Consider the following 26,384-nt stretch of genomic DNA (forward strand, 5'->3'; position numbering starts at 1 on the left):
AACTCTATTACCAAGTAATAGAAAACTTTAAATCTGTGAGAAAATGAAAAAAAAAAAGAAAAGAAAAGCCAATGTAGCTGGAGCATAGAAAACATCTGAGAGGATTGTGAGAGGTGAGAGGGAGAGATAGGAAATGCACTGTAAATGGAAGGGTTTAAATAGAGGAATGGCATCAATTTGCTTTTAAAGATATTAGCTGGCTGCTTGGCTTGAGGAATGGATCACAAGGAGGAATAGGACAGAGGCTTGTTGAGACTCTAATGCAGATGTCCAGGTGAAAGGTCCCCTTGCTATGAGTTCAGCAATGGGGTAGAGAGAAATGGATGGATTCTAAATACATGTTGAAAGTAGAATATATGCTGTGGTCTTTGACCTGAACAGAAGAATTCAAGCTGGGAAAACCACTTATCTGATTTTCCTTTTCCTTTTTTTAAAATTCTTTATTGTTTAAAGTATGACATATGTCTCCTTTTACCCCCATTGACCTCTCCCCAGCCATTCCCACTCTCCAGCACATGCCCTCACCCCCCTACTGTCTGTGTCCATGGGTTATGCTTATATGCATGCATACAAGTCCTTTGGTTGATCTCTTACCCCCTCCTACCCCACCCTCCCCTGCCTTCCCTCTGAGGTTGGATGGTCTGTTTGATTTTCCTTTTCTTATTATTAGTACTCAATATGAGACTCTTAAAGAAAGAATTTGTTCTATTACGGTATACTGCCTGAGGTAGACAGTTACCTACTGGTTTTCCCCCCTTATTCTCCCTCATCTGCTCCACAGAGGCACTTCCATGGCCCTGTGAGCTTCTTTGGACAGATGTGGCTGGTTGTGTATATGGTATTGGTGACTCTTCTTGGACCATGGCTAACTGAGCTGGGTTCCATCCAAGGTCCCTGTTGAGATAGAGTGGGAAAGATTCACATTGATCTATGGGCACTATCTAAGTGGAAAGGATGTGTCCATAGTAAAATTTTAACCCCAAGTTCATCTCCCCAAACATGTCCAGCCTCTCTGTCTGAAACACAATCTGTTTCTTCCTGCTTCATCTGTTCCACAATTATAAACATCAAAAGCATGAACTTTATTCCTATTAACTGTTTCAACCCTAAGGATAATATTTCATAAAATGATCCAAATGATGTGCAAACAATATATCTTTTTGATCACTTATTACTGCCCAATCCAAAATTGTAGTTTTATGAGTCTATTTATTACTGGCAGGTCTCCTTCACTAGAGTATAACCTTCATAATGGCACAAAATAGATGTTCTCTGATGATGAACCCTTTGCACTCGCTTGCTTTTTTCTCGATCCCTTTATTCTAATGCTAACCGTGTCGAGTCACACTCGACATCCGAGTGCAAAAGGTTAATTAAATAAATGAAGTGGGCTGGTCAAAGATGACCAAGACAAAATGAGGAAAAGGCAGTAATATAAGAAGACATAATGGATAAAGCCAGCATTTCACACATTTTCTTTGTTGATTTTCCTCTCCCCATCATAGATAGTATTGGGAACAGTTAAAATTCTAGCCTGGGCCCTTATAAAGAAGGTATGTCCAGGTTTTCTTTAGAAATCATGAAATTTTCACTTCAGCCTAAGAGGGAAGCCCTTTGTACTCTACTTTTCGAGATGAGGACTTTGGCTCTGGAGAAGTTGGGCAGAAGGATGAAGTCCACACATGTGCAATAGAACTAGAATTGTAATTTAAGCCTCCTGAATCACCATGCAGTGACCCATCAAAACTGAGAGCTCTATCTAGGTAGGGACTCTGTCTTTTCATCTATTAATTGGTAACTATACTTTTCAGGAAAAAATAAAAGTAAAATCAACAAGACGTATTAGTCCTCATGAGAAAAATATTGCTATTACCCATGATGCAGTTAAAGACATTTTCTTTTATAGGTATTAAAAAAATATCTGTCCATAAATGGCAGAGTGAGAATTTGAGCCCAATTCTTCTGAATCTAGTCCTTGATTTCTTAACCATTCTACTAAATTAAAAATAAAAGAGAGTAACTTTTGTTACTTTAACTATTTCTACTGACTCAAAGTCAAATCTGCCACAATAGCATCTCAAAAATATTTACATTATTCTTAAGATCAGACTAAACTAAATCCCACCTCTGTCTTTTAGGTTATAACTTCATGTACTAATTTTTGAAGCTATTAAAAACATTTGATGTGACATCTTTTGATAACATTTTTCTCTAACATGCCTTCAAAGTGTTCTCAATACTTTATCTGTCTTCCCAGGAGATTTATGCCACTTTCTTTCTAATGTTAATTTCTCCCTCTTATTTCTTCTCCAGTATTTGATTTGTACCTTTATCATTGTCTCCTCTTACCTTTGTCACTTGGCTTCCCCATTACTTATTAAAATCTTAATCCCAATGCACTACTACCCTTTAAATCAACACTATTGCTGGGGGTTAAGTTAATGCCTTCTGCCACTACTGATCTCTCACTTCCCCTCTCAGAATAGTTTTAAATTCATGGTTCTATACGAAAATTATTCCAAACTACAATATCTCCCCAAGCAATCCATGGGCCTCCAGGCTATTCTCTTTTTAAACTCACATTGTATATACCATTGCATTGCCAATATCTCCACATGGTGTTACTGTATGCCTCAAATCTAGCATTGTAGTTCTATTTCCCACTTGTACTGTATGTCTGTGTGTTTCATTTAATAATTTAAAGTAAATAAGCTGAATGCCTAAAGTACCTTTTCCAGCCCTTCTTCCTTGAGGCTGATCACATCCAAATCAAAATCTGTTCGCAAACCATTGGTTTTGTTGAAAGTTATTCTGCCTGTGAGACCTTCCCAATGTGCCTACAGAAAAAGGAAAAAAAAAAAAGATTAGTAAATAAATAAAAGAAGAGAAAACACTTTTCCAGGAGAAAAAAAAAAAAAGGAAAACCTTTTCATCACTTCTCATAAACTTACATTGCTATGGAATTTTAAAAGAGAAAACCTCATTTAGCAAAGTAAGAAGAATTTAGTCACTTATTATCACATAGGAAATAGTGAATATATCACTGGAGATTATAATAGAATTACTGTTATAAAATAGCACTCCTAAATCCATACTAATGTGAAAATAAATTTATTTTACCACAATGAAAGAAACGGACTCTTTGAAAACCTATGTTATAGGACTTCGATTATGCACTTCCCCCTTAGAATAACTAACTTATTTAGTTTTTCTTAAGTGATAAAGGGAAAAATGTATGAAAACTAGTTCCTCTAGTAGGAGATCTCCATGTAGAAGGAAGTATATATAATAATCTACTTAATGTATTCACCCCTCAATGGTAAACAAATATCTAGGCTTTTAACATATACATATTTAAGACGTTTTCCCATTCTGCTTGCTATTTTGTCCAAAATAGGTGTTTTCCATTATTTGTCATTTGAAAATAACTTGAAAAAAGTTATATATGAAAAATTTGAGTAATGTAACATATACTCACAACTATAATGTTTGAAAGAATATACATCAAGAACCAAAAGAAATAAAACCCAGTAGATCATGGGGAAATTTTCAATAAGGACTACAAATGGATGTTATCATTACTACATTCCTTAGGCTTCATGTGTTTCTTTGGTACTTATGGATAGATATTCTAAAATAGTTTAAGATAATAAATCATAAATAAAATAGGAAAAAGCATAATATATACATATATGCACATTGTAACATACCATCAATATGTTACAATGTGCATATGTATTAATTTGGTCTCTCATAAGGAAGAAAAATGTATTTTAATCCAATTTCTTCCAAATAAAATAATTTCAGGTAATTAACAAAAATGCAAATTGGTATAAAAATAGACAAGGAGATCAAGAAGTAAAAGAGTAAGAGTGTAGAATAGCAAAACCAATGTGGGATACAGACAGCACGAGAAAATTTACATCAGGTGAAACTGTACATCTAATAAAAATCAATCACAAATTCAATCTTGAACTTCCTAGCAACCAGAATAAAGAAAATATGATGAAAAAATATACAGGGCCCATGATTTAAAACATACCAACTCTCCAGGAGAAGCACAGCTTTCCCTGGCACTGAGACCTGAGAGAAATGTTTCCTTTGGTCCTCAGAAAGGGGACATTGTGTGATTTAGTGGACAAGGTCCTCACTAACACCCTACAATAAATACAATAGTGAGTTTCATACAACTGCTTTTTATAGGGAAGTTTGACACATGCCTCAATACTCAAGTGCTGCGTTCAGAAAAAGCTATTCTTCAACTAGCCACACTGGTGCACCAAGTTTGCAGCTCTCTGATATGGTTTTAAACCTGAAGTAAATGTGAAGGTGGAACAATAAATGAAAAGCAGGTTCTACACGGAGTATCATGTCACCTATCTGAGAGTCCTATAAGAATTACACAAGGAAAGTTTAAGGATATTCTTTTCCAAAGACCCAGAGATTTTTTAATTATGATCCTATTTGCACTTTTACTTTCATAAAGAATAATTATATTATTATCTGATGATTTCCTGTAAGCCATTAATGAAAAATCTTACACAATAATAATACCTGTGATTTTTCATAGCAAAGATTAAATAAACTTTCATAGTTAAACTTTCATATAAATATTCCTGTTTTAATCAAATGAAAAGTATCCTAAGCTGACAAAGGAATTTCCTTCACAATAAGAAGAATGGAAAAAAGATGTGTGTGTGTCTGTGTGTTTGTATGATTTTTAAGAATTTTCCTTTTCTTTCTCAGTATGTACATAGTCTATTATTACAACAGATAGAGTAAGAAATAATATATGGCCATAAGAATGGTTGCATTATGCAATATAAACTTTGTACTTTCATAAATATATATTATGTTTTATGTTAATTGTTAATTAAAATAACTAGACATATTAACTGAGAACCACAGAACTAAATAATAGTTCTTTAAGATTTACAATGTGGGTATAACTTAGTGTAGTGTAAATGGCATGCATGTTAAAGATTCATTACATGTTATTTTGCCTAAAACATAAACAAGTATTATTTAAACATTTATATCTCCACATAAATGAAAAGTAAAACACATAAAAATTCAGAAAGGTGAAACTAACAATGCCATAAATCATAGGTATAGGTTTTTATCTGTTTACAAAAGTATAGATTTTTTGAAGGATGTCCATTAATTTATCAAGTAATCTTCCCCTTTTGTTTCATATCATTAAGTAAAAAGTGTTAATTTTTCTTCTATCGTGAAGAGAGAAAGTTTAATTTAAAAGATAAAAGTAAAAGGTCACCTGTTAAGAAAACTGCAAAAATCTCAATGCAGTCAGCTTAAAGACAAAGGAGACAGGGGAGATGTGCACCTCCTGACATACCTCTTTAATTAGGCTCATGAAGCGGGTCCCGAAGCGCCAGGGTTTGTGTCGATTACACTGTAAGGAACTGACTGTCATCTGGGGAAACTGTTGGACGCCCACAGACACCACGTGCACCGCATCATACATCAGAGCAGCATCAGTCTGAAAGCCGACAAAAAAGGAAAGATGGAGTCAATAACACAAGTGAGACCCATGGTGTTGGTTTGTAACTGAAGAAAAGGAGGAGGTGAGAGAAACAGATACCCAGAAAACAGTATCTTCACACGCTCTGGTTATCTTAAATAAGATATTATGATCAAATTACTACATCAGCTCCGTTAGAATATTTGACAACCATCTTTTTCCTGAAGTGATAACCCAATTTCATGTTGTCCTAGTATATCTGTTAAAGAAATGTATGAAGACATTCATTACTTCATGTTTGTTACTACCTCTGTTTCCATCTTATTGTCTCACTGCACCTACACACACACACACACACACACACACACACACACACACTGAATGCAATTGTTAACATTTGGAATGGCTACACAGATTACATATTGTACATAAAAATTAATAAGTAAACAATTTTCTTGTGTAGGATGAAAAAAAGATATGGTAGGAGATTCGCCTAAAAATATAAAAATATAAACCCTGATCTCTTCTTCAATTCATTTTCCAAAAGGTTCAATCTCAGAAATGATGCCACAGTTTTGAATTTCAATACATGTATTAATCCCTTTTCAAGAAACTAAGCTTAATCCCCTCCACTGTTTCCTTTTCCCAAAATTTCCATATGAATGAAAGTTCATTTTGGCTTCTCAAGTAAAAGGAATATGAATTCTACCAATTTTGCACCTGCTCCAATGACTGACCACTTTAGAAGTTGATGATAAAAAATAAGGTGTTTATAAGGCATAACAAAGCAGAGTCTCAGCGACTGTCAATGCTGTGTGAGGTGGACCCTCACATTGTGTTTAATGGATCTAGGCCAGGTTCACTACCTACAGAAGAGGGCCATTCTGACAGTGCTGGTAGCAATGAACTTTGGGCCATCTGCTTGGCATGCCTGGGAATAAAAGCACATATTTCCTCTTCTCATTCACACAATTAGTGAGCTGTGAAATGAATTCCAAAATGAATAGGAACCCTGCAGATTATAGCGCTCTCCACAATACAATACAAAAATGAGTACACAGGGTACCTTTCATGCAAATGGATCCTAAGGAGCTCTACCACATAAAACGGAAGGCAGCTAAAGAGCACAATGCAACGACAGAACATAATAATAATGCAATTTTATAGTTCATAAATCTCTAGAAAATAGAGCTCAGATTCATAACCTTTATTTTGTAGGTATCAGCTGACTGTTTTCACATACTCAGAGGGCTGTATAGTGACAACTAGACTAGGGGGATTGATAGGCATGCATGGTGAGCCTGAGGATTAGACTGAGATTAGTCTTTGGCCTGAGTTAACCATCAGAGGATATATTCAATATGCCACACAGGTGGTCACAAAAATAGTTACTAAGATATAAAAGACACATTTGATGTCAAAATAAAATTAATTTTAAAACATCACTATTAAAAGGTATAGAAAAAAGAACTCTGTCAGACACTACTAAATGAAAGATAAAGGGCATTTTGCAATATGCACCACAAGGTAGCATTTAAAAAATCCATGATCTTTGACTCATTAATTACCCTAAGAAAATCAAAGATAAGAACAAAGGCTACCTACATTATTTATTTTTAACAACACATAAAAGTGGAAACCTGCTGCATGTTCAAAATAAAACAGTAATATCACAATGATATTTTATATAACCATTAAAAATCATGTTTTGAAAAATAATCAATTAGATTGAAAATCAGAAGTGATTAGATCACTTCTAAGTGTAAAAATAAATAACACACAACTATATTTCCATCATTAACCATTACATGCATCTTTATAATACTTGACATGGTTATTTAATTTATTTAATTCTCACAATAGTGACTTAATATAAACACTACTGCTGCTGCATTTTACAAGTGACAAAACCAAGGTGGAGAGAAGTTAACTAACCAAAGTCACACATTAAGAAGTGGAGAGAGACCAGATTCAAATGGCCTCTCTGCTCTTGGCTGGTGTTCTTAACTATCATATCGCATATTGTGTAACAAAAAAAAATCAAAGGGAAGAAAATACACTAAAATGATACCTATGGTTAATCTTGGAATAAGTAAATATTAGAATTTTAATTTTTCTTAAAAATTTTACAGTTATTTTTTAAAGATGGAAAGTTATAAAACACCAATGCAATTATTGGCAAGATGGAAACTTTTGTATATTCCCACAAAATAATGAAAAGAACACAAACAATGATATTCCTACTATCCTGCCATGAGTTACTGACTTATTGCCTAATCTAAATTGATAACAATAGGAAAAAAAATGCCTAATTTAGAGTTTGAAAGTCATTTTGGAAACATAGTTTCAGTGTCTAGATCAGAAGAAACACTAGTTGATAATCTATTTGAGATATGTGATTTTAAGTGTATATAAGAAATAAAATATTGATTAATCTACAGGGGGGACAAAAGTATGTTTATAGTTGTTCATATCCTATCTAATAATAGACAAATATGCAAATTGACCATACATCCGACACCCCACAAGCCACGCCCACAAGCCACGCCCACCATCCAATCAGAGCGAGTATGCAAATTAACCCAAACCAAGATGGCTACAGCCACAGAGAGCAAGGTTTCCTAGGTAACAGAGGAAGCCAAGCTTTCTGCCAGCCATTGCAGGCCTAAGCCTCCACTCAAGCTACAAAGTTTCAATTATAGAAGGTAAACAAATTCAAACAAATGGTGGTAGAATGGAGCTTGAGAGAGCAGGCCAGGGTTGCCGCCGGCAACAGGGGAAGCAAAGCTTTCCGCACACCCTGGCCGGGCCCACCCGCTTAAGGCAACAAAGTTTCAATTATAACCCCAACACAAATGGCTGCGGGCCTCGGAGGGAGCCCCAGGCTTGGCTCCACTCCAGGCTACAAAGTTTCAATTGTAGAAGGAAAATAAATTCCAGATACCAGGGCCTCCGCTTGCATTTCCAGGGGGCGTGGCCTGCCTGCAAACCACCACAGGCCCCTCACTCAGGTCGCCCAACTCCCCAAGGGAACCCCACCCTGATCAGGGACACCCTTCAGGGCAAACCAGCTGGCCCCCACTCCTGTACCAGGCCTCTATCCTATCTAATAAAAGAGTACTATGCAGATTGATCATCACTGTAACACACATATAGCTGCCCCCATGTGGTCAAAGATCCTGCCCCCATGTGGACACAAGATGGCCACCACAAGATGACCAGCAGGAGAGGGCAGGTGGGAGGCACCCGGCCTGCAAGGGAGGGCAGTTGAGAAGGACCAGGCCTGCAAGGGAGGGCAGTTGGAGGTGATCAACCCTGCAGGAGAGGGCAGTTAGGGGTGACCAGGCCGGCAGAGGAGGGAAGTTGGGGGCAAACAGGCTGGCAGAAGAGTGGTTAGGGGGTGATCAGGCTGGCAGGAAGAAGTGGTTAGGGGCAATCAGGAAGGCAGGCAGGCAAGCAGTTGGGAGCCAGCAGTCCTGGATTGTGAGAGGGATGTCCGACTGTCCGTTTAGGCCCGATCCCACTGGGATCGGGCCTAAACGGGCAGTCGGACATCCCTTGAGGGGTCCCATATTGGAGAGGGTACAGGCTGGGCTGAGGGACAACCCCCTTCCGTGCACGAATTTCATGCACCGGGCCTCTAGTTAATAAATAATAATGCAATAATAAACTGTTTCACATACACACCATGTAAACCTACTTTTGCCAACCACTGTATAAATTAAATACTAAAGAAAAAACTTTAAATAGTGCTAAAGTTATTGATCAAATTACTTCTCAGATTACCAGTTTAAAATATGTTGATGTATGATAAGCAAGAACTATATCTTAAGAACTATATCTTTTGAAACTGATCTTTATGTATTTTCATCAGGTTAGGGTGCTTTATTTATTTTTTTCATCCTACTTTTAGACCAGTTTTTTTATGTGAAAATATGGGCTTACTTTCCATTTAAATTTGATATCCTATCAGACTTACCTTTACTTTCTTCTTTGCAAAACTATACACATGCAAATTCGTCTACCTTTCTTTTAAGTTTTATGGTTTAAAGCAGGCGTCCTCAAACTATGGCCCACGGGCCACATGCGGGTGTTTTTGCCGTTTTGTTTTTTCACTTCAAAATAAGATATGTGCAGTGTGCATAGGAATTTGTTCATAGTTTTTTTAAACTATAGTCCGGCCCTCCAACGGTCTGAGGGACAGTGAACTGGCCCCCTGTTTAAAAAGTTTGAGGACTCCTGGTTTAAAGTATTGCATATAGTATTACATATGTCTCCTTTTTCCTCCATTGACCTTCCTCAGGCCAACCAACCCCACCTTCACATGCCCTCAACCCCCTGTGTCTGTGTCCATTAGTTATGCTTATATGCATGCATACAAGTCCTTTGGTTGATCTCTTACCCCCACCCCGAACCCCTCCCCTGCCTTCCCACTGAAGTTTGACAGTCTGTTTGATGCTTCTTTGTCTCTGTATCTATTTTTGTTCATCAGTTTATAATGTTCATTATATTCCACAAATGAGTGAGATCATGTGATATTTATCTTTCTCTGACTGGCTTATTTCACTTAGCATGAAAAGTTGTAAGAAATTAGTGGTTTCTAAAATGTTTTCTTATTTTCACAATAATGCGTATGCTTGAAAATTTATATTAGTAATATTATTAGTTAACCTTTGTTTATTATTTACTATGTGTGAGGCATTCTCCTTAAATCATTTCCTTTACTTCTCATAACCATCGTCCAGTTGGAAATCCACTGAATTTGTATCTGGTCGGAAATTGAGGCAGAAAACACTTAAGTAACTGGCCTAAGTTCATATCATGTAGGGGAATCTGGATTTGAATCCAACCATCTATCCAGAGTTCACATCCTTCCCTCTAGATATTTGCTCAGTGCTCTACATTTAATAAAGCAAAATAATACAAATAATTTTGAAGTTACAAAATATAAGAAATATTAATAAATACTTGAAAGCACTAATATGTATAATTTCTTATACGCAATAAATATTCACATCATAAACATGTACTGCAAAGTAAGGAAAGGTATAGATTGTGGAGAATTGATAAATATAAATTCACACACACAGAGAAATACATTAATGTCTGGTATTGGGTCAATAATAGGTTAGTTAGGAAGTTAGTAACGTTAACCAGGAACAAATTCATGAAAGAAATAGATTTCCTCTATACGGTTGCTGTTCAGAAGATTTTCCAAAGGCAGAGTATCTTTCAGGATCAGACTTAAAGGGCCTCTCTTACTATCAGCTCTAAATGATAGAGATGGATAGAGCTGTTCTTGCTAAATCTTTCACTCTCTTATATTGACTCTATAATCCCTTGTCTGACTCTTGGAAAATAGAAAAAAGGGAAGGAAGGGATAAAACAGAAGAGGAGAAAAGAAGAGGAGACATACAGGTTAATTACTTTGTCATCATTTTTATATTACCATTAAGTTACATTGCATGTTTCCTCTATATCACACAACCATGTTATTTTATTTTACATGCATTTTAAAAAGACCATAGGTTTTAGAAACTTGGCAAGGTTAAAGTAATTCTCTCAAGATATTATCACCTTGAGAAACAAGACTCAGAAAACAAGAGTCAAGCCAAGTTTAGCTCTTAGAACTACACTCCAAACTTTCATAACAAGAGTCTGGCAGAAATAATACTCAGAAACAAGACTTAGAAACAAGAATCAGGCAAGGCCTAATTCTTAGAACCACCGTCCTCACTATTGTAATTGACTGCCTCCCTAAGCCATATTCCCACTGAAACTGTGAAAAACGGTGGAGGGGAAAGTGATGGCAGCAGGGCTCGTATTATCAGAGGCTCTGCTGAATACGAGACAATTATGTTCTCAGGTCCCATGGAGAGGAAATATGTCTCTGAGCTGATATTCAAATAAAAGTTCATTTGGTTCCCAAGTCAGATTTTTTTTTCTTTATACATCGTAGCTATCTCTAAAGAAAGTTTCAAGGTTAAGCATAATTGCAATTTAACCAATTAAATTAAAATGAAAAATGTGTACAATTTGGCTATTAAAAATTCATATGAAGGCGTGAGATAAAGTTGTAGTCTTTCGCATCCTAAACTACAAAGACAAAAGCTAAGCAGAGAAAAAAATCAGCAGTGAAGACAAAACAATCTGTCCTATTTTCTCTCTTTCAAGGATAATTACTCATTTATATATAAATAGATCATACTTATTGGAAAGCTAGAATATCTGTTCACCCTGGGAATACAGCCCAGAAGAAAGCGCGATTAGACAGATACAGTCACAGCAACGTGCAGACCTCCATGCTTCAAAGCTGGGTCAAGCATCTATCGATAGCAATTGGAACCCCCTAGAGATCCTACCTCCGACTACATTGGAGTTGGAACTTTATTGTTCTTCCTAAAATAAGTTACTTAACCTACAAAGAATGTCTGTCAGTCAAAATCTGGTTTTTCAAACCTTTAAAATTGTGCAATACAGTCCTACACATTTCAGTAAATCTGTAGTGATCTTTCTAAATGGTAGCTTACAAGATCATGAAAAGTGCCTTTGCATACATTTTAATTATGCATTAACCATCTCACTAATGTATTGGTGGGTTTATCTTATCCCTCATCTAATTACTTTTAGGCATGGAGTGTGTAACTGGGATGCAGGTGAGAGAATGACAAATGCTAATATCTATAGCTGAGCTATTGCCACAGAAATTGGTTTAGTCACCCAGTGCCATTTTCATCTATCTCAGGAAACCTCGTGTCTGATAAGACTTTAAAGTATTGAAAGAACAGTGATATATGCTTACATTTCTTTTATGCTCTGAAAAAAGCACACTACACGTTTTTAAATAATTGAAGAATCAGAGAAATTTGATGCTCTCAAAAGTTTCAAGTGATCAAATAACTATTGTGTAATATTTTTTATTTTGTATGTAAAATTGAAACATTTCCTAATATGTAAAAACAGGAATAATAATGGATGCTGTGAACAGTTAAAATATTTCTATGTACTTAGATTTTATTTACAGAAGAATCTGGTACTAAGCTCTAATTACCAACTATGTACCTGTTGAGTGCACATGTTATTTCTGTTTCTGATCATTAAACATCTTTTTTTGTGAGGTTCTGAGATAGATGCTCCAGGAGTTATAAAAAATAAAACAGCTTATATCTGCATTAAGCATGAGGCAAAAATTAGAAATGAATAATCCTGAATTACATACAATCATAGGAGAGGACACTGGGACATAAAAGCCCTCAGATACACTAAAAACTTCTCTCAGCAAAAAGCTTTCAAAATTATTTATTTTTCTTTCCAAGGAGGAGACATTCTTCTGGAATGTTCTATCCCCCAGGAAGCATGGCTTTGGGGGCCCCTACTGGATTTGACTGGGGGAACTTGAAACATTGCCTCTTCAATTTATTTCCTCTATTATGATACATAGAGTTCCATATATGACAATGCCATCCTCCTAAAGTACTTAGTACATGTTGAGACTCTTATCCTGGGCTCCAATCATCCACAATGTTGTATGTAATAATTTACATGTAAATGTAACCACTCTTAAAAGTGTTGTGATTTTTGTTCATATCTTGATTGTAACAATGGCTACATTGATGTATATGTATGTCAAACTTATACAAGTGTACAATTTAAATTTGAGAAGTTATAGTACGTCAATTTTACTCCAATACAGCTATCAAAAAGGTAAAAACTGTAATTATTTTTCTGGGAAGATGGTTTATAAATTTATTTTTATTCTAGAAGCATCCCAAACCAAGCATTACTGATATGTATCTTCTTTATTCATTGTACATTCTAGTTTTAATAAAACTGTTTGTTTTATCATGTTTAATCTTCCCTTCATTAGCATTTTTCAGATAACCATACCTTTCTTTGTAATACTTCACATGATATTCTATACATTGCCTTACCTTTTACAGTAACAATATAAAAGCATTTTTTCCCAATAAATTGATTGATTCAACCAAAAAGTTCATTTAAACTGTAAAAGAAATGGGTATTATGGAGTTCTGAATAACAGTCACACTTCACCATTTAGTTAGAATATATTACCTCCCAGAGGTACAGTGAACCAAATCTGCCAGCAATTCAGACCTGGGAGGAATGTGAGTACAGCCTCTGTCCTGTTTCTAAATGAATTTATAGTAACAGCTCTGCGAACACATTTATCTTTTCATTAAATAAGTGTAGGCAGGTCCCCTTTGAGATCTGAATGCTAGCTGGCAGGTGGCAGATCCATTCTGAAACTCTTATGTCTAAGATTTTGCTCATTTCTGATTCCCATCTGAATTCAGTGCATAGCACAAAGAGAACAGTCTAATAAATAGAATTTAAGTTTACAAATGCTGCCTCTTTCATTGATTTGATCTTTCTCCAAAACAAATAATCAAAATATGCTAATCCTCTTTTGCCTTGTTTTCTCGTTTTTTAACTGGAAATTAAAAATGGTGATCTGCCATAACACTTCCATATTGGAAACATCACTTTTAAAAAACAGACAATTCCAGGAGAAAAACAAAAACAGCTATTGATTCTTCAATTTGAAGATGCAGATATGAAGGGTGGTGGGGAAAGGGGGTGGATTCTGACCTCTGAAGCTTCCTGGTAGAGTCAGCACCAGCCTAAATGAGATGGAGATCACCCCCCTTCGGAGCAAGAGTAAGGGCCACACATGGAAGGCAAGCTGGTGCTCACTCATTCAGCTGGCACACTGCACCCAGCACTCTGCCCGGCACAGAGCAGGTGCTGACGGAACAGAGGGACTGATGAAGAAATGTCCTCAGACCCAGTCGGGAGCCAATTGTCAGAGACAATTCTCCCAGTTACACTGCAGCTGCCATCAGGCTTTCTCTTTGTACTATTCTGAAATGGAGTTCTTTACTGGCAGCTGCGTGGGGTGCACAGACTGCATGAGATAATACTTTAAAGCAGTTTGCACAATCCCTGGCACATGGTGCATAGGCAGGTGTTAGATGATGATGATGATGGTGACCAGAAGATCAGTAATCTCAACATGGATACGATCCAAAAGAAGGATTCTATTTAAAAAGTATAATGTTTCAACCTTTCTACACCCACTGTTAGCCTAAATGAAGGACAGGCCTCATGCTGTTCAAAAGCAGACCAAATTCTGGAAGGAGATGAGCAGGAAGGAAATTATCCTACAACAACCCGATTCTCATAAAATGTGGTATGTACACAACACCACAATTCAGAGCTCAGAAAAATTACTGAACACACAAGCATTATGTGACACATATAGGATTAAAGAATAAATATAAATGACAAAAACAGTACAGTGTCTTGCATTTGTTACCAAACAAAGAGCTGCTGTTGGACAGATAATTGCATACCAGCCATCTAAAACTGGACAAAACTACCTCATACTTTTGTCTAGTCTTCAATTTCTTTATATGTAAGAGGATGGGCTAGAACCCAGTGGGTTCTAAAGTTGTATTAAATTGTATTCTAGAAAACTCACATTTCATTCCAACTTTATTTTGGCATTTGTAATATAATTTATCTATCTTTACCCCCATAGTTCTTTATGCTTTGCGTGCTTTATAACAAACTTTTGTATCAACATTTCATATAAATTAATAAATAATGAAAATCAAAAGTTACTTTGGTCAACCATTGTGTTATTACTCTAGGCAGTTCCTGCCTACTCAGTAAAAATTGTCAATACTTTTATTACATTTCCTTTGTTTTAAATTCACTGTTAAATTTCTCACCCATATGAAAACCCACCTCAGCCTCCTGATACTCTGCAGAGGAAAACTAAAACTCTTTTTCTCTCCTATCAAAAGTCATTCACAAATACCCTGATATTTTATCTTCTTTTATATCTTCTTGCACAGTCAGAACACAGACATCCCTATACTTTATGTTTTGAACTAACCAGAGAGGTTTCTATGTTGCCAATTAGTTGAATAAAAGGAGACTCCAGAAACTTCAAGATGGAAAAATTTAAAAGAAATAAGAATTTTTGTAGCTACCTGTATGGATCCAGTACCCACATACCCACGATGACTAAAGTGGATAAGAGCTCAAAGGGAAGATTTAAAAAGAAGAAGAAGGGAAATAATAGAATGGGTTCAGCCTCACAGTCAAATTGATGATTTAGAAAGGAAATTCCAGTTCAGCAATGCTCTGAAGATCAATTGCAGGAGACATCACGTGATGACAGTGTTGCCGGGATTCAGCAAAGAAAGAGCCTGGGCCAGGATTAATGCTGTGCGTAATTCATGTATCCATTGGTTTGGTGTTCCTTAGAATTTGTGGGTTTGAATACATGCCAATGTCTCTGCAAACTTATGCTCTCTGGCTTAAGCTAAAAGCTGCCTCCCCCCAAAAAAAATAGTTGACCTATTTCAAACAACAACTAGCAAAATATACTCTAAAATGTGGCCAACGCTAATTTTGACAGTAAGAATTTTCATTGGTTCTTTACGTTTACACAAGCGGCCCGTTGCACGAAGAGATTGGTGCAATAGGCCTTCCTTCCCTTGGCTTCCAGCACCGGTTTTCCTCCGGCACCCGGGACCCAGGCCTTTGCTCCGGCTAGAGTCTGCCATCTTCCTCTCTGCTGCAGACTCCAGAGTCTGCAGTCTTGTCTTCGCTGAGGCACTCTGCTCCTGTAGATCCCTTTGCCCCCACGCCCTCCCTCTTATAGCAGGCGTCCACTCCGCGCCTGGAGCAGCTGGAGGGCCGCCATCTTTGGCCTTCTAATTTGCATACTCATTCTGATTGGCTGTGGGCATTGCAGAGGTATGGTCAATTTACATGTTTGTCTCTTTTTAGGTAAGATTTTACAATTTCGAACTTTCCACCTCCCAAGAGCTTTTGCTGGATGCCACATACCTTAACAACACTCAACAAGATAATTTTACAAACAGCAGGATTTCCCTATAAGCTTTTAGAGCTTTATAAGGTAAGAAATTCAGTCCATGAAGTTTTAATGTTGCAATTTTGAAAGCTTTAGAAGATAACTGTTTTGCACTCTTTCCAAGAATTATATGTATTTCCCACGAATATTTTCTATATAATTTTCTTTCTTTCCTACATATATCTTTAAAATGCACCATTTCCAAGCAAGAAATCCTATTTGTTTTTACTGCCACACTTACTAAACTCCTTTAAATATTTATATACAAACTCAAGATGTTTAAATGTTTCTTAAACACCATGTAGAGAAACTTCAATTTTTACATATAAATGATTAAGGGACAGCTGTGAAGCAGGTTAAAAAAATGCCAACAGGTTTTCAATTAAAAGTTTCATTTAACTAATGTAATTATTCTTACCTAATTAAATTTTTCCCACTAAGATCAGTCCACTGAGATACCTCATTCTCTTTTAAAATGTACCATGAAGCTCTTACTAATGTCCATGGACCACACTGTATTGATGGGATTGTTAATGAACTCTCTAGCAACAACACACTAGCCTCAATAATTTAGATCCTGTTAAATCTTGTCTGCTTTGTACTACATTTGGAACTGCTATTGATCTAGAGAAGAGTCAATATCAAGGGGAAGTATTCTTTGCACTTCCTGCTGGTCTCCAATACATCTAACTATCTTGATATTTGGGGCTCAAATTAGCATCTTGCACTTAAAAACTTGTATTAATCAATATTGTTTATATTTACTCTTTTTAATATGATACATGAAAATACATTTTTATGTTATTGACAAACTGAGTCTTTCTAATTTGAGATCCAGGAGTATGCACACCAAAAATAAACATCACAAATTTGAATTCATGAGTTCAAATGTTCATGTAAATACTAATTCCAAATGCCTGTAGTCATTGAGACTTTATATAAAATTTACCCAAACAAAACAAATTAAATTATAGTAAAGATCTAATTTAAGCATGATTTCAAGAACAATGTAGAAATTAATACAGACATTTCTGGGAAAATAAAACTGTAGTTATGCAAACATACCATTAATATATAGCCTTTATGACTTTACATGTTCTTATTGTACTTAGTTATTTATATTTTATTTCTGACTCTATATAAAAAACTATAATAGTAACTTGTCTCAGAAATGTAAGAAAGTAAAATTTTCATGGAAAGCTAATGGGACTTATAGTTTTAGCTTTGTAACCTATTTGTCACTATGGAAAATTATCTTTCTTAACGTCATTGTCCATATATATATATATATATATATATATTTATATATATATATATATAAAAGCCTAAGCAACCATCAAACCATCCGACCATCCGACCTGTAGCAATGATGCTCACTGACTATCAGGGGGCAGATGCTCAACGCAGTGCAGAGCTGTGGTGACTTGGCAGCTGTGGTTCTTAGGTGACACACCCGGAAGCAGAGAGGAGGGAGCCCGATTCCAAGGTGTGTCACCTGAGAACCGCCCTCTTGCAATCTGGGACCCCTCAGGGGATGTTGAAGAGCCGGTTTTGGCCCAATCCCCGCAGGCTAGGCTGAGGGACCCCACCAGTGCACGTGGTGCACGAATGCGTACCCCAGGCCTCTAGTATTAAAATAAGTACATAGGATAGCAATATACCTTACAGAATTGTAAGGATCAAGTTAGATAAATTTACAAATGTGTGAACTAAAGATTTTTAAATATGTCATAATTAGGAAGCAGTGGAACTGGCAATCTCAACTATGTTAGCTACTGATAATATCCATTTATATTTTATCTCCCTATCTGTTTAATGTGTATACAAGTAATATTAAAAACTGGGCTAAACTCAGAGGAAGGATAATGAATACTGGTGGGAGAAATATCAATGACTTAGATATACAGATGACAACATCTTACAGGCAGAAAGTTGCAATGATTTGGAATGAATTCTATTGAAAGTAAAAGAATGGAGTGCTAAAGCAGAACTGCATTTGAACATCAAGAAGACAAAAATCATGACTACAGAAAAATATACAACTTTAACATAGACAGTGAAGACATTGAAATTGTTAAATATTTTATTGACCTTGGAAGAGCAGCAATAGAAAAAGTAGGAAAGATCACCAAGAGCAAGAAGTGTTATTAGAGACCAAGGCTAAGATCATCCACATCCTCACATTTCCAACTACTATGTCCAGATGTGGAAGTTGGACAGTGAAGAAGGCTAATTAGAAAGTAAAATTGATTCATTTGAAATATGGTATTGGAGGAAAACTCTACAGATACCCTGGACTGCCAGAAAGATGAACAAGTGGGTCTTATATCACATTAAGCCTGAAACATCCCTGGAAGCAAAAATGACAAAACTGAAGTTGTCGTACTTCAGAGACCATGAGAAGGCAGGGAAAAGTTAATAATATTGAGAAAAATTAAAGGCAGCAGAAAAAGAAGAAGACAAAACATTAGATGGATTGACTCCATTAAAAGGAAGCCATAGGCAAGACTCTACAAGAACTGAACAGGGCCCGGCTCATGTGGCTCAGCAGTTGAGCATCCATTTATATACCAGGAGATCGGAGTTTGACTCCCAGTCAGGGCACATGCCTGGGTTGCAGGCTTGGCCCCCAGTAGGGGGTGTGCAGGAGACAACCAATCAATGATTCTCATCATTGATGTTTCTACCTCTCCTCTCCCTTATCTCTGAAATAAATATATATATATTAAAGTACTAAGCAGGGCTGTGTTAAAACCAGAAAACTGAGGACATCACTCATTCATAGTCATCAGGAGTCAAAGCTAACTCAATGGCATGTAACACATAGATGTCTCTGAGTAAAAAAATTTACATTGATTTTCATATTCATATTTTAAAGTGTACCTTAGATTCTTAACTTGAAGACCATCTCTTCACTATTTTAATTAACATGATTATTTCCTACTAGAGGCCCAGTGCACAAAATTCATGCACAGGGTGCAGGGGATGTCCCTCAGCCCGGCCTGCACCCTCTCCAATCTGGGACATCCCTCTCACAATCCGGAATCGCTGGCTCCTAACCGCTAACCTGCCTGCCTGCCTTATTGCCCCTAACCGCTTCTGCCTGCCAGTTGATTGCCCCCTAACCGCTCCCCTGACGGCCTGATTGATGCCTAATTGCTCCCCTACCAGCCTGATCGCCCCCACTGCCCTCCCCTGCCGGCCTGATGGCCCCCAACTGTCCTCTCTTGCTGCAACCCACCTCCTCTGTGCCAAGCGGCCACCGGGCCCTGCCTCCACTGTGCACACAGCCATCTTTTATGGCCATCTTGTGATGGCAATCTTGTGATGACGTGAGGGTGTGACGCCACCTAGGCTATTATTAGTATAGATTTTGAAGATATATTGATTTAACTAATTACTGTTTTATAGCCATGAGAAAATGCCTTTACTTGCCCATTTGTAAGTCTCTTCAATTTCTCTTTTCCCATATGAACATACACTTCCCAATTGTGGTTATGTTTTTTCATTTGTCTCTAGGCTCTTTATAGTTTGATTCACTCATTCAGAAATACCTATAGTTAATGTTATTATTGTGATATTGTGTTATTGACATCAAATACAATTAAGAACTTGGGTAATAATAATAATGAGATATCAAAGACAATTTATACTTTTGGAGTATTTATAGTAGGCAAGTTTGACTAATAAGTAAACCCTTAATTCTTTGCAGAAAAATATTCAATACAGTAGGAAAATTTTAAATAACTACTAACATATTGTGAATTGGTTATTTTATAAAAGCACAAAATAGGGCAACTGTGAGATTACACAGCAGTACACATTATGCCTGCCAAAATACATGGATCAAAATTTTGTCTGAGTCAACAGTACCCTTCCTACAGGTTCAGGGACAATCAGAATGTGAACTGAAGCAAAGAACTTTAATGGTACACTGCTGTGAACATTATTAGGAAAGAAATCATAGAGGACTCCAAAACCAAATGCAAGCCAGTACACTCTGATGCCCTTTTAGTCAGTAGGTTAATACACTGATATCAAAATTACAAATGACTGATTAAGCTGTACCAGTTAACTCTTGACATTTATACTTTTGAGTTTTATACTTGATGAAACAAATTATAAGTCACAAACTAATACATAAAATACTTTCATTACAACAGTATTTTTTTGCACTGAATCCTATGCTTCTCAAGAAATTAATTCTAAGTAGACAAAGAGTAGGAGGTGAGGGTGATGACACTTTACTCAGAAAAAAAAAATACTTTGAAAGTCTTTACCTTCTGGATTTGACAAATGAACAGCTACAGCCAAAGTCAGAAGGAAGGGCGGTATATAGCAGGCATTCAGCGGAAAGCCAGAGAAATAACAATTCCTCAGAGAAATTAGCAGCAAGATGTTAGAAATGTCTTAATAAGCATAAAAAGAATGATCACTGGAAGAAACAAAACTAAATTTATAAAATGATGAGGCAGTAAAGATAGAAATAATTTAAGATATCTTCTCTTTGTTAGTTGAAGCACAGAAATTTGATAAATTTATAAGAAAAAGATATTCAGGTTAAAAGACCTTTAGAAGAAAGAGAGATTATAATAAATCCACATGTTTACAATCATAATGGTATTATAGAAAAGTTTAATTTTCTTCTTTATATTTCTAAATGGTATGGAAACAATACACTCTAAAGTAGAAAAATCTGAAGTTATTATGTTTGGCATAAAAATAAACAAATAATGTATTCTTTTACTCATGCTTGATATTTAGGAATTATAAATATCATGCCTATAAACAGAATTAATGGACGAAGAACCAATTAAATTTTCTAATTAAAAGTAGTAATTGTTTCTTCTGAATTCTAGATACTAGTCACTATTTAATTGAGCCCCTCCTAATTTCCCTGAAGTTAAACTACACATTTTTCCATCTTGTCATATGTAAACTCCACCAGAAGTTATTCAGGTCCCAAGATTGACAGGTAAGAAAAAAAGAGCTGTTTTAATGCCATATCAGACAAAAAAAACAGTCCCTTTTTGACAACTACAACCAACAAGCCAGGCCATCCACTGCATCAGGGGACCTAAAGAATTATTTTCTAAATATGATCATCAAAAGGAATAAGTGATTAATCAAGTACTATCTAAAAGCTTTTCTACAAGTATTGTTCTATTAATTAACATAGTGTCTGCTTACTTCGAATTAAATAAGCTCTGAGCCATTAAAAAAAATTATAGCAGCTCTCACTAACAATGAGGCTCATTTGGAAAAGCTCTAATATGTGTATTTTTTCTGCCTTGAGCAGAGTCATTAGCAGGCAGCTCAGCTCTGGAGGATGACACTCCCAGAAGTCTTCTGGTCATAAAGGCACGCTGTATTTATCTAAAACACAGTTTGACGATTACATTCCATGCCTAGATATTTTTAAACAAACAGAGTGGTTTAAAGTATTTGTTTATACCCAACTTTATTACTAAAAAAATGAGGTAAACATACCAGATCACAATCTCCCAATGGAATGTTTTAGAAATTCAAAATGTGTTCATTTATGTCAAACATGACTTTCAGAGAGGTCTAAAATATTGCAGAAACTGTTTAGCATATCATTTTATCAAATATTTAGCTATTTGATATAGAAAAATATTCAAGGGTAATTATTAGAAATATTGAATTAATAATATGACCATTTCACTTTTATAAAATGATTATTAAGTTTTAAAATTGCTTTCCTCAGGTTGCTTTAAAAGCAAATCTCCAAGTCACTGAGCAGTTATTGTAACTGAAGTGGAATAAGTACATAAAGTTTATCAGGCAATTGTTGTTTCAATGATTCAACTTTGATTATTATTTCTTAAAATAAATAAATCATATTAAAAATAAATCACTTAAAATAAATCACTTCTTATTAAAAACGTTTTAAATTGATACATGGCTCCTTTTTCTAACCAACATACCCTGCAAAATAAAGGTAGCTTAAAATGTTGTTGTTTAAATTGTTTAATTTAAATTTTAAAGGGATTAAATTTATGCAAATTTTGAAATTTAACATTTATTTTAAATGCAAAAAAAACAGGATTCTAAAAATTGACACAGCTTAAACAAACACAAGTTTCAGTAAATGTATAGGAACATCCAAATTAGACACATTTCTAATTTCCAAATAAAGGCTCATTGCCATCACATGTGTCCAGATTATCTAAGGACAGGTTATATGCTTAATTTCTGCTTCATAGAGAGATGGACCGATTTCCTAAAAATACATTTCTTAAAGGAAAAAAAAAAAAAAGATCTTGCCTCTGTTTTCATGTTCCTTCTCTAGGTAGTACTAAATCAGGCATCTACCTCTGGCTTAGGCAGATTAACTTCAAGACCAACTCATGTTCTCTAAAACTGAAACGCAATCTGAAATAAATGAATCACTTCACCATTCTTCCTAGGAAAATAAATGCCAACTATTAACAGCCCAATAAAATGTGCCCAAGTGCATTCAGCATTTGTATTTACATAATAGTACAATAACACACAATATCACTTAGATTCAGAAAGAAATTAGGGAGACAGGCAGAAATAGTACACATGCATTCTGTAATAGCTGTCCTGTGCTTGGTTCTGTGCTAATGCTTGGAACATAGATATAAGCTAGACATCCATGTAGTGCCTGTCTTTATGCACTTTATACCCAGAGAAATGTAGGCAATTGAAAGTGCAGTATAAATGAAGTGTGTTACCTGATCACATTGAAATGGGGGACAGGGTGCCATAGCAGACACATACCAAGAACCCTAATTTAATTTTGATTACTCATACGAGGCATTCAGAAGAAAGTGATGTTGGCACTACAGAATTATAAGAGTCAGGTGAAGAGGGAGAAGGATGTGAGATAGCTTGGAAATGAGAGAGGAAGAGAGAGCAATAGCTTTGAGGAGCTGAAAAAGTTCCCCTCAGTTGAAGCACCAGAGAGGTTGGGGATTTGCAGTGATAATGAATGAGGCAGAGCAGCTGGCAAAAATCAGAAAATTGAGGATTTTGTCAGCCAGGCCCACAAATGTAGATTTTATCTGTAGGATAAGGGTAAACCATTAAAGAGTTTTTGGGGGAGAGACGTGATCAAATCTACTTTCAGGAAGGACTACTCACTATGAGTGTGGAGCACTTGCACTTTGGTACAAAACTAGAGACTTGGGGACCTTCAGAAAACTTGTTAAAATAATCCCAGTGAGTGATGATGATGGCAGGAGCTTAGATAAGCATATTAAGGACATGGAGAAAAGTGGATTAACTCAGGAAGTAGAAGTAGGCTTGATCATTGATTGGTTATTAGGGAGATGAAGGGAGTGATGACAGAAAGGAGGCTACAGTATCTCTCAGTTCATTATTATTTGGGCTAATGGGAAGGTGATCATGGCAGTCACTGAGATAAAAATAATGTAGATAAATGCTATAAAAGTATGCTGTCACAATCACTCTTTATTCTCTTATCTTGCCTTACTTTTCTTCAGAGCACTTATCACTATTTGACCACAAACTCTCTCAAACACACACACACATACACACACAGAAAAAGAAAGAAACATCTATGTGAAAGAGGCAACATAGACTGCTTGCCTCCATACACACTTTGACCTGGGATGGAACCACAACCTTTTGGTGTAGAGATGATGCTTCAAACAACTGAGCCACCTGGCCAGGGCTGGGTTGACCTTTCTTAAGATAAATATCTATCGCGTGCGCTGTCAAATCAGACAAAAATTAAGACGTTATTTTCGCTATTAGACTTAGTTAATTGTGCAAATACAATTCTATTAAAATATTAGCAGTAATCAGGACTGGTTATGTAGTTTTCAGGGGCTAGTAAGAAATAAAAAAGTGTGACCCCTATTTAGATATTAAGAATTGCAAGATGGCAACAGCACAACATTCAAACAAGACTGGGTCCTATCTAATTATGGCATAACTAACGATGGAAGTCACACACTCATGAAGCCAGCCCTGGAAACAACCTTTATCTTTAAGTTTCAAATCGGGTTTAATGAATTGAGCAAAACTATGTTATTTTCCATTAAAAATTTTTTCATCTGATGCAATGTCTTAAACCTTGAGTGAACAAGGGAAAAGAATACCTCCCATTACTTTAGAGCCAACAGCAGCAGGAAAATATGGAGCCATCCAAAGAAGATGAATTTTAGTAGAAAATACAATTTCTTGACTGGTTGAATAAATATGATTATAAGATGGTAACTTATATCAACAAAAATTGACAAAGAAATATTTACCTTCTGGTTACATAAAACACTCATAATATATTCAAAGAGCTAATGAATTCACGCTGTTTAGTCAGATAACTGACAGTGACCAAATAACAGCCAGTGACTAAATAATTCCATTTCTGTATTCCTTTCCTAGAAACTTCCAGTTCAGAGTCGTTTTCAGGACTGAGTGAATTGGGATAATTACACTGGCCCAGAGCTTTGGTGGCAAGGGAATCATTCAGTTGTTAAAACCAAATCCTGTGACTCCAATGATCTTTCCAACCTGTCACCAAATCAAAGCAGCAGGGACAGCCCCTTTGATTGTCTGCCAAGGCCCTCAATCTGTAAATTGTCCTTTTGTCATTACTTGTTCCTCTGGAGGATGGCCTTGATGTTCTTTGAAACATGATTTCATTTGTACATGAGCATCTCCAAGGAACACCCGGCCTAATTTGTGCAGGTGCCACAGCCCCTTGTAGGCAACCCTGGGATCTGTCCCTGCCTGCCGCTGAGACTGCTCAGGCTGACTCTAGGAAATGCACAGGTGAAAGCAACTCATTCTGTCAGATGATTCAGTCACGAGGAAGTTTCTCCACCAAACGATTACACAAATCAGGAAAGCAGAATGTATCGAACACATTGCACTTTGATGGTGTCTTTAGTTTGCTTCTAGATTAACTGACACCGATCCATATGACATATCTACTTTTTAGCTGCATAGTAACTAGACAAGACAGCTGTAATTAACACCCTGAATTTGGACAAACTTCAAACCCTGTCAAGGCATGGACCTAATGGCAGCATTTTAGACTAAGTCATTTATCAAATTAGAACAGGGAAATGATGGTCCTATCACCCTGAGTACTCAAAGGCAAATATGAATCTAAGTCACCCCTCCCCCCCCCCCCCCCCGCCAATTCTGAGGAAGATTAGAAGGTACCGAGTTAAGCAGGAAAGGGGAAGACATTATTGTAATATATGATTAGGAAAAACCTTTGCCTCTGGTTTTGTTAAAAATATAACACGGTGCAGACTGACAGATGTGAGAGGGGAAGTGCGGGGCGGGGGGGGGGGGGTGCTGGATGAAAAAAAGTGAAGGGATTAGGCAAAGAACATATATGCACACCCCAGAGGGAAGGGAGGATGGGGTCTAGGTAGAGAGGGGGAGGGGAAGGGGAATGGAAGACAACTGTAGTGATGTGAACAATATATATGTGTAAACTTGAAAGATCCTGGCCAGAAAAGTCTTACTATGAGTTTATCTGAAAGGTAAAAGCTTTTGATGTCATATTCTAGTGAGTGCTTTTATAAGATATGTTCACTGCTACAAGTATTGAGTTTGGCTGATTTTATAGTCAGGAAACAAATATTGCAGAATGATGGGGGAAGGTAAGCCTCGCCAACAAGGATAGAGCGTGTGTGCTATAGGGAACCCACTGGAGAAATGAAGGGGTCACCATTACAGGTTTGTTTCCTCACCCCTTTCCTAGTGGGTCAGTTATATTTGTCTCTAGGGAACCTGTTTTAACCTAGAGCGCTACTTAAACAAAACAGAACAAACCAGAAAAGGAATGGCAGATGAAATCATCAGAGTCACACAGATGTAAACGCTCTTGCCTCCCTGCCTTTCCCTTTATAAATTATGGGCACCAGACATAACCCCAAAAATCCTCTCAACAATTGACACTATTTCTGTTGGTAGCCATGGAATGCCATGATGCTGGCCCTAGAGGGGACGTGGGTGTGCAGG

At 36.5% G+C, this 26,384-nt stretch overlaps 1 protein-coding gene across 4 annotated transcripts in view; it reads right to left on the reverse strand.

Moving 5' to 3' along the window:
• GRIK2 (glutamate ionotropic receptor kainate type subunit 2) overlaps positions 1–26,384 on the reverse strand; it is a gene marked incomplete at its 3' end in the record, with an annotated part of 560,517 nt that overhangs the window by 197,696 nt on the left and 336,437 nt on the right. For all 4 annotated transcript variants that reach the window (XM_079779676.1, XM_079779673.1, XM_079779674.1 and 1 more), the window contains exons 7-8: positions 5,357–5,500; positions 2,730–2,837 (exon numbers count right to left, since the gene is read on the reverse strand). In XM_079779676.1, the coding sequence (XP_079635802.1) occupies positions 2,730–2,837; positions 5,357–5,500 (252 nt within the window). The remainder of the gene's footprint in view (positions 1–2,729; positions 2,838–5,356; positions 5,501–26,384) is intronic.

This window comes from Cnephaeus nilssonii, assembly GCF_951640355.1.
Source record: "Cnephaeus nilssonii genome assembly, chromosome: 9".
NCBI classification, from domain to species: Eukaryota; Metazoa; Chordata; class Mammalia; order Chiroptera; family Vespertilionidae; genus Cnephaeus; species Cnephaeus nilssonii.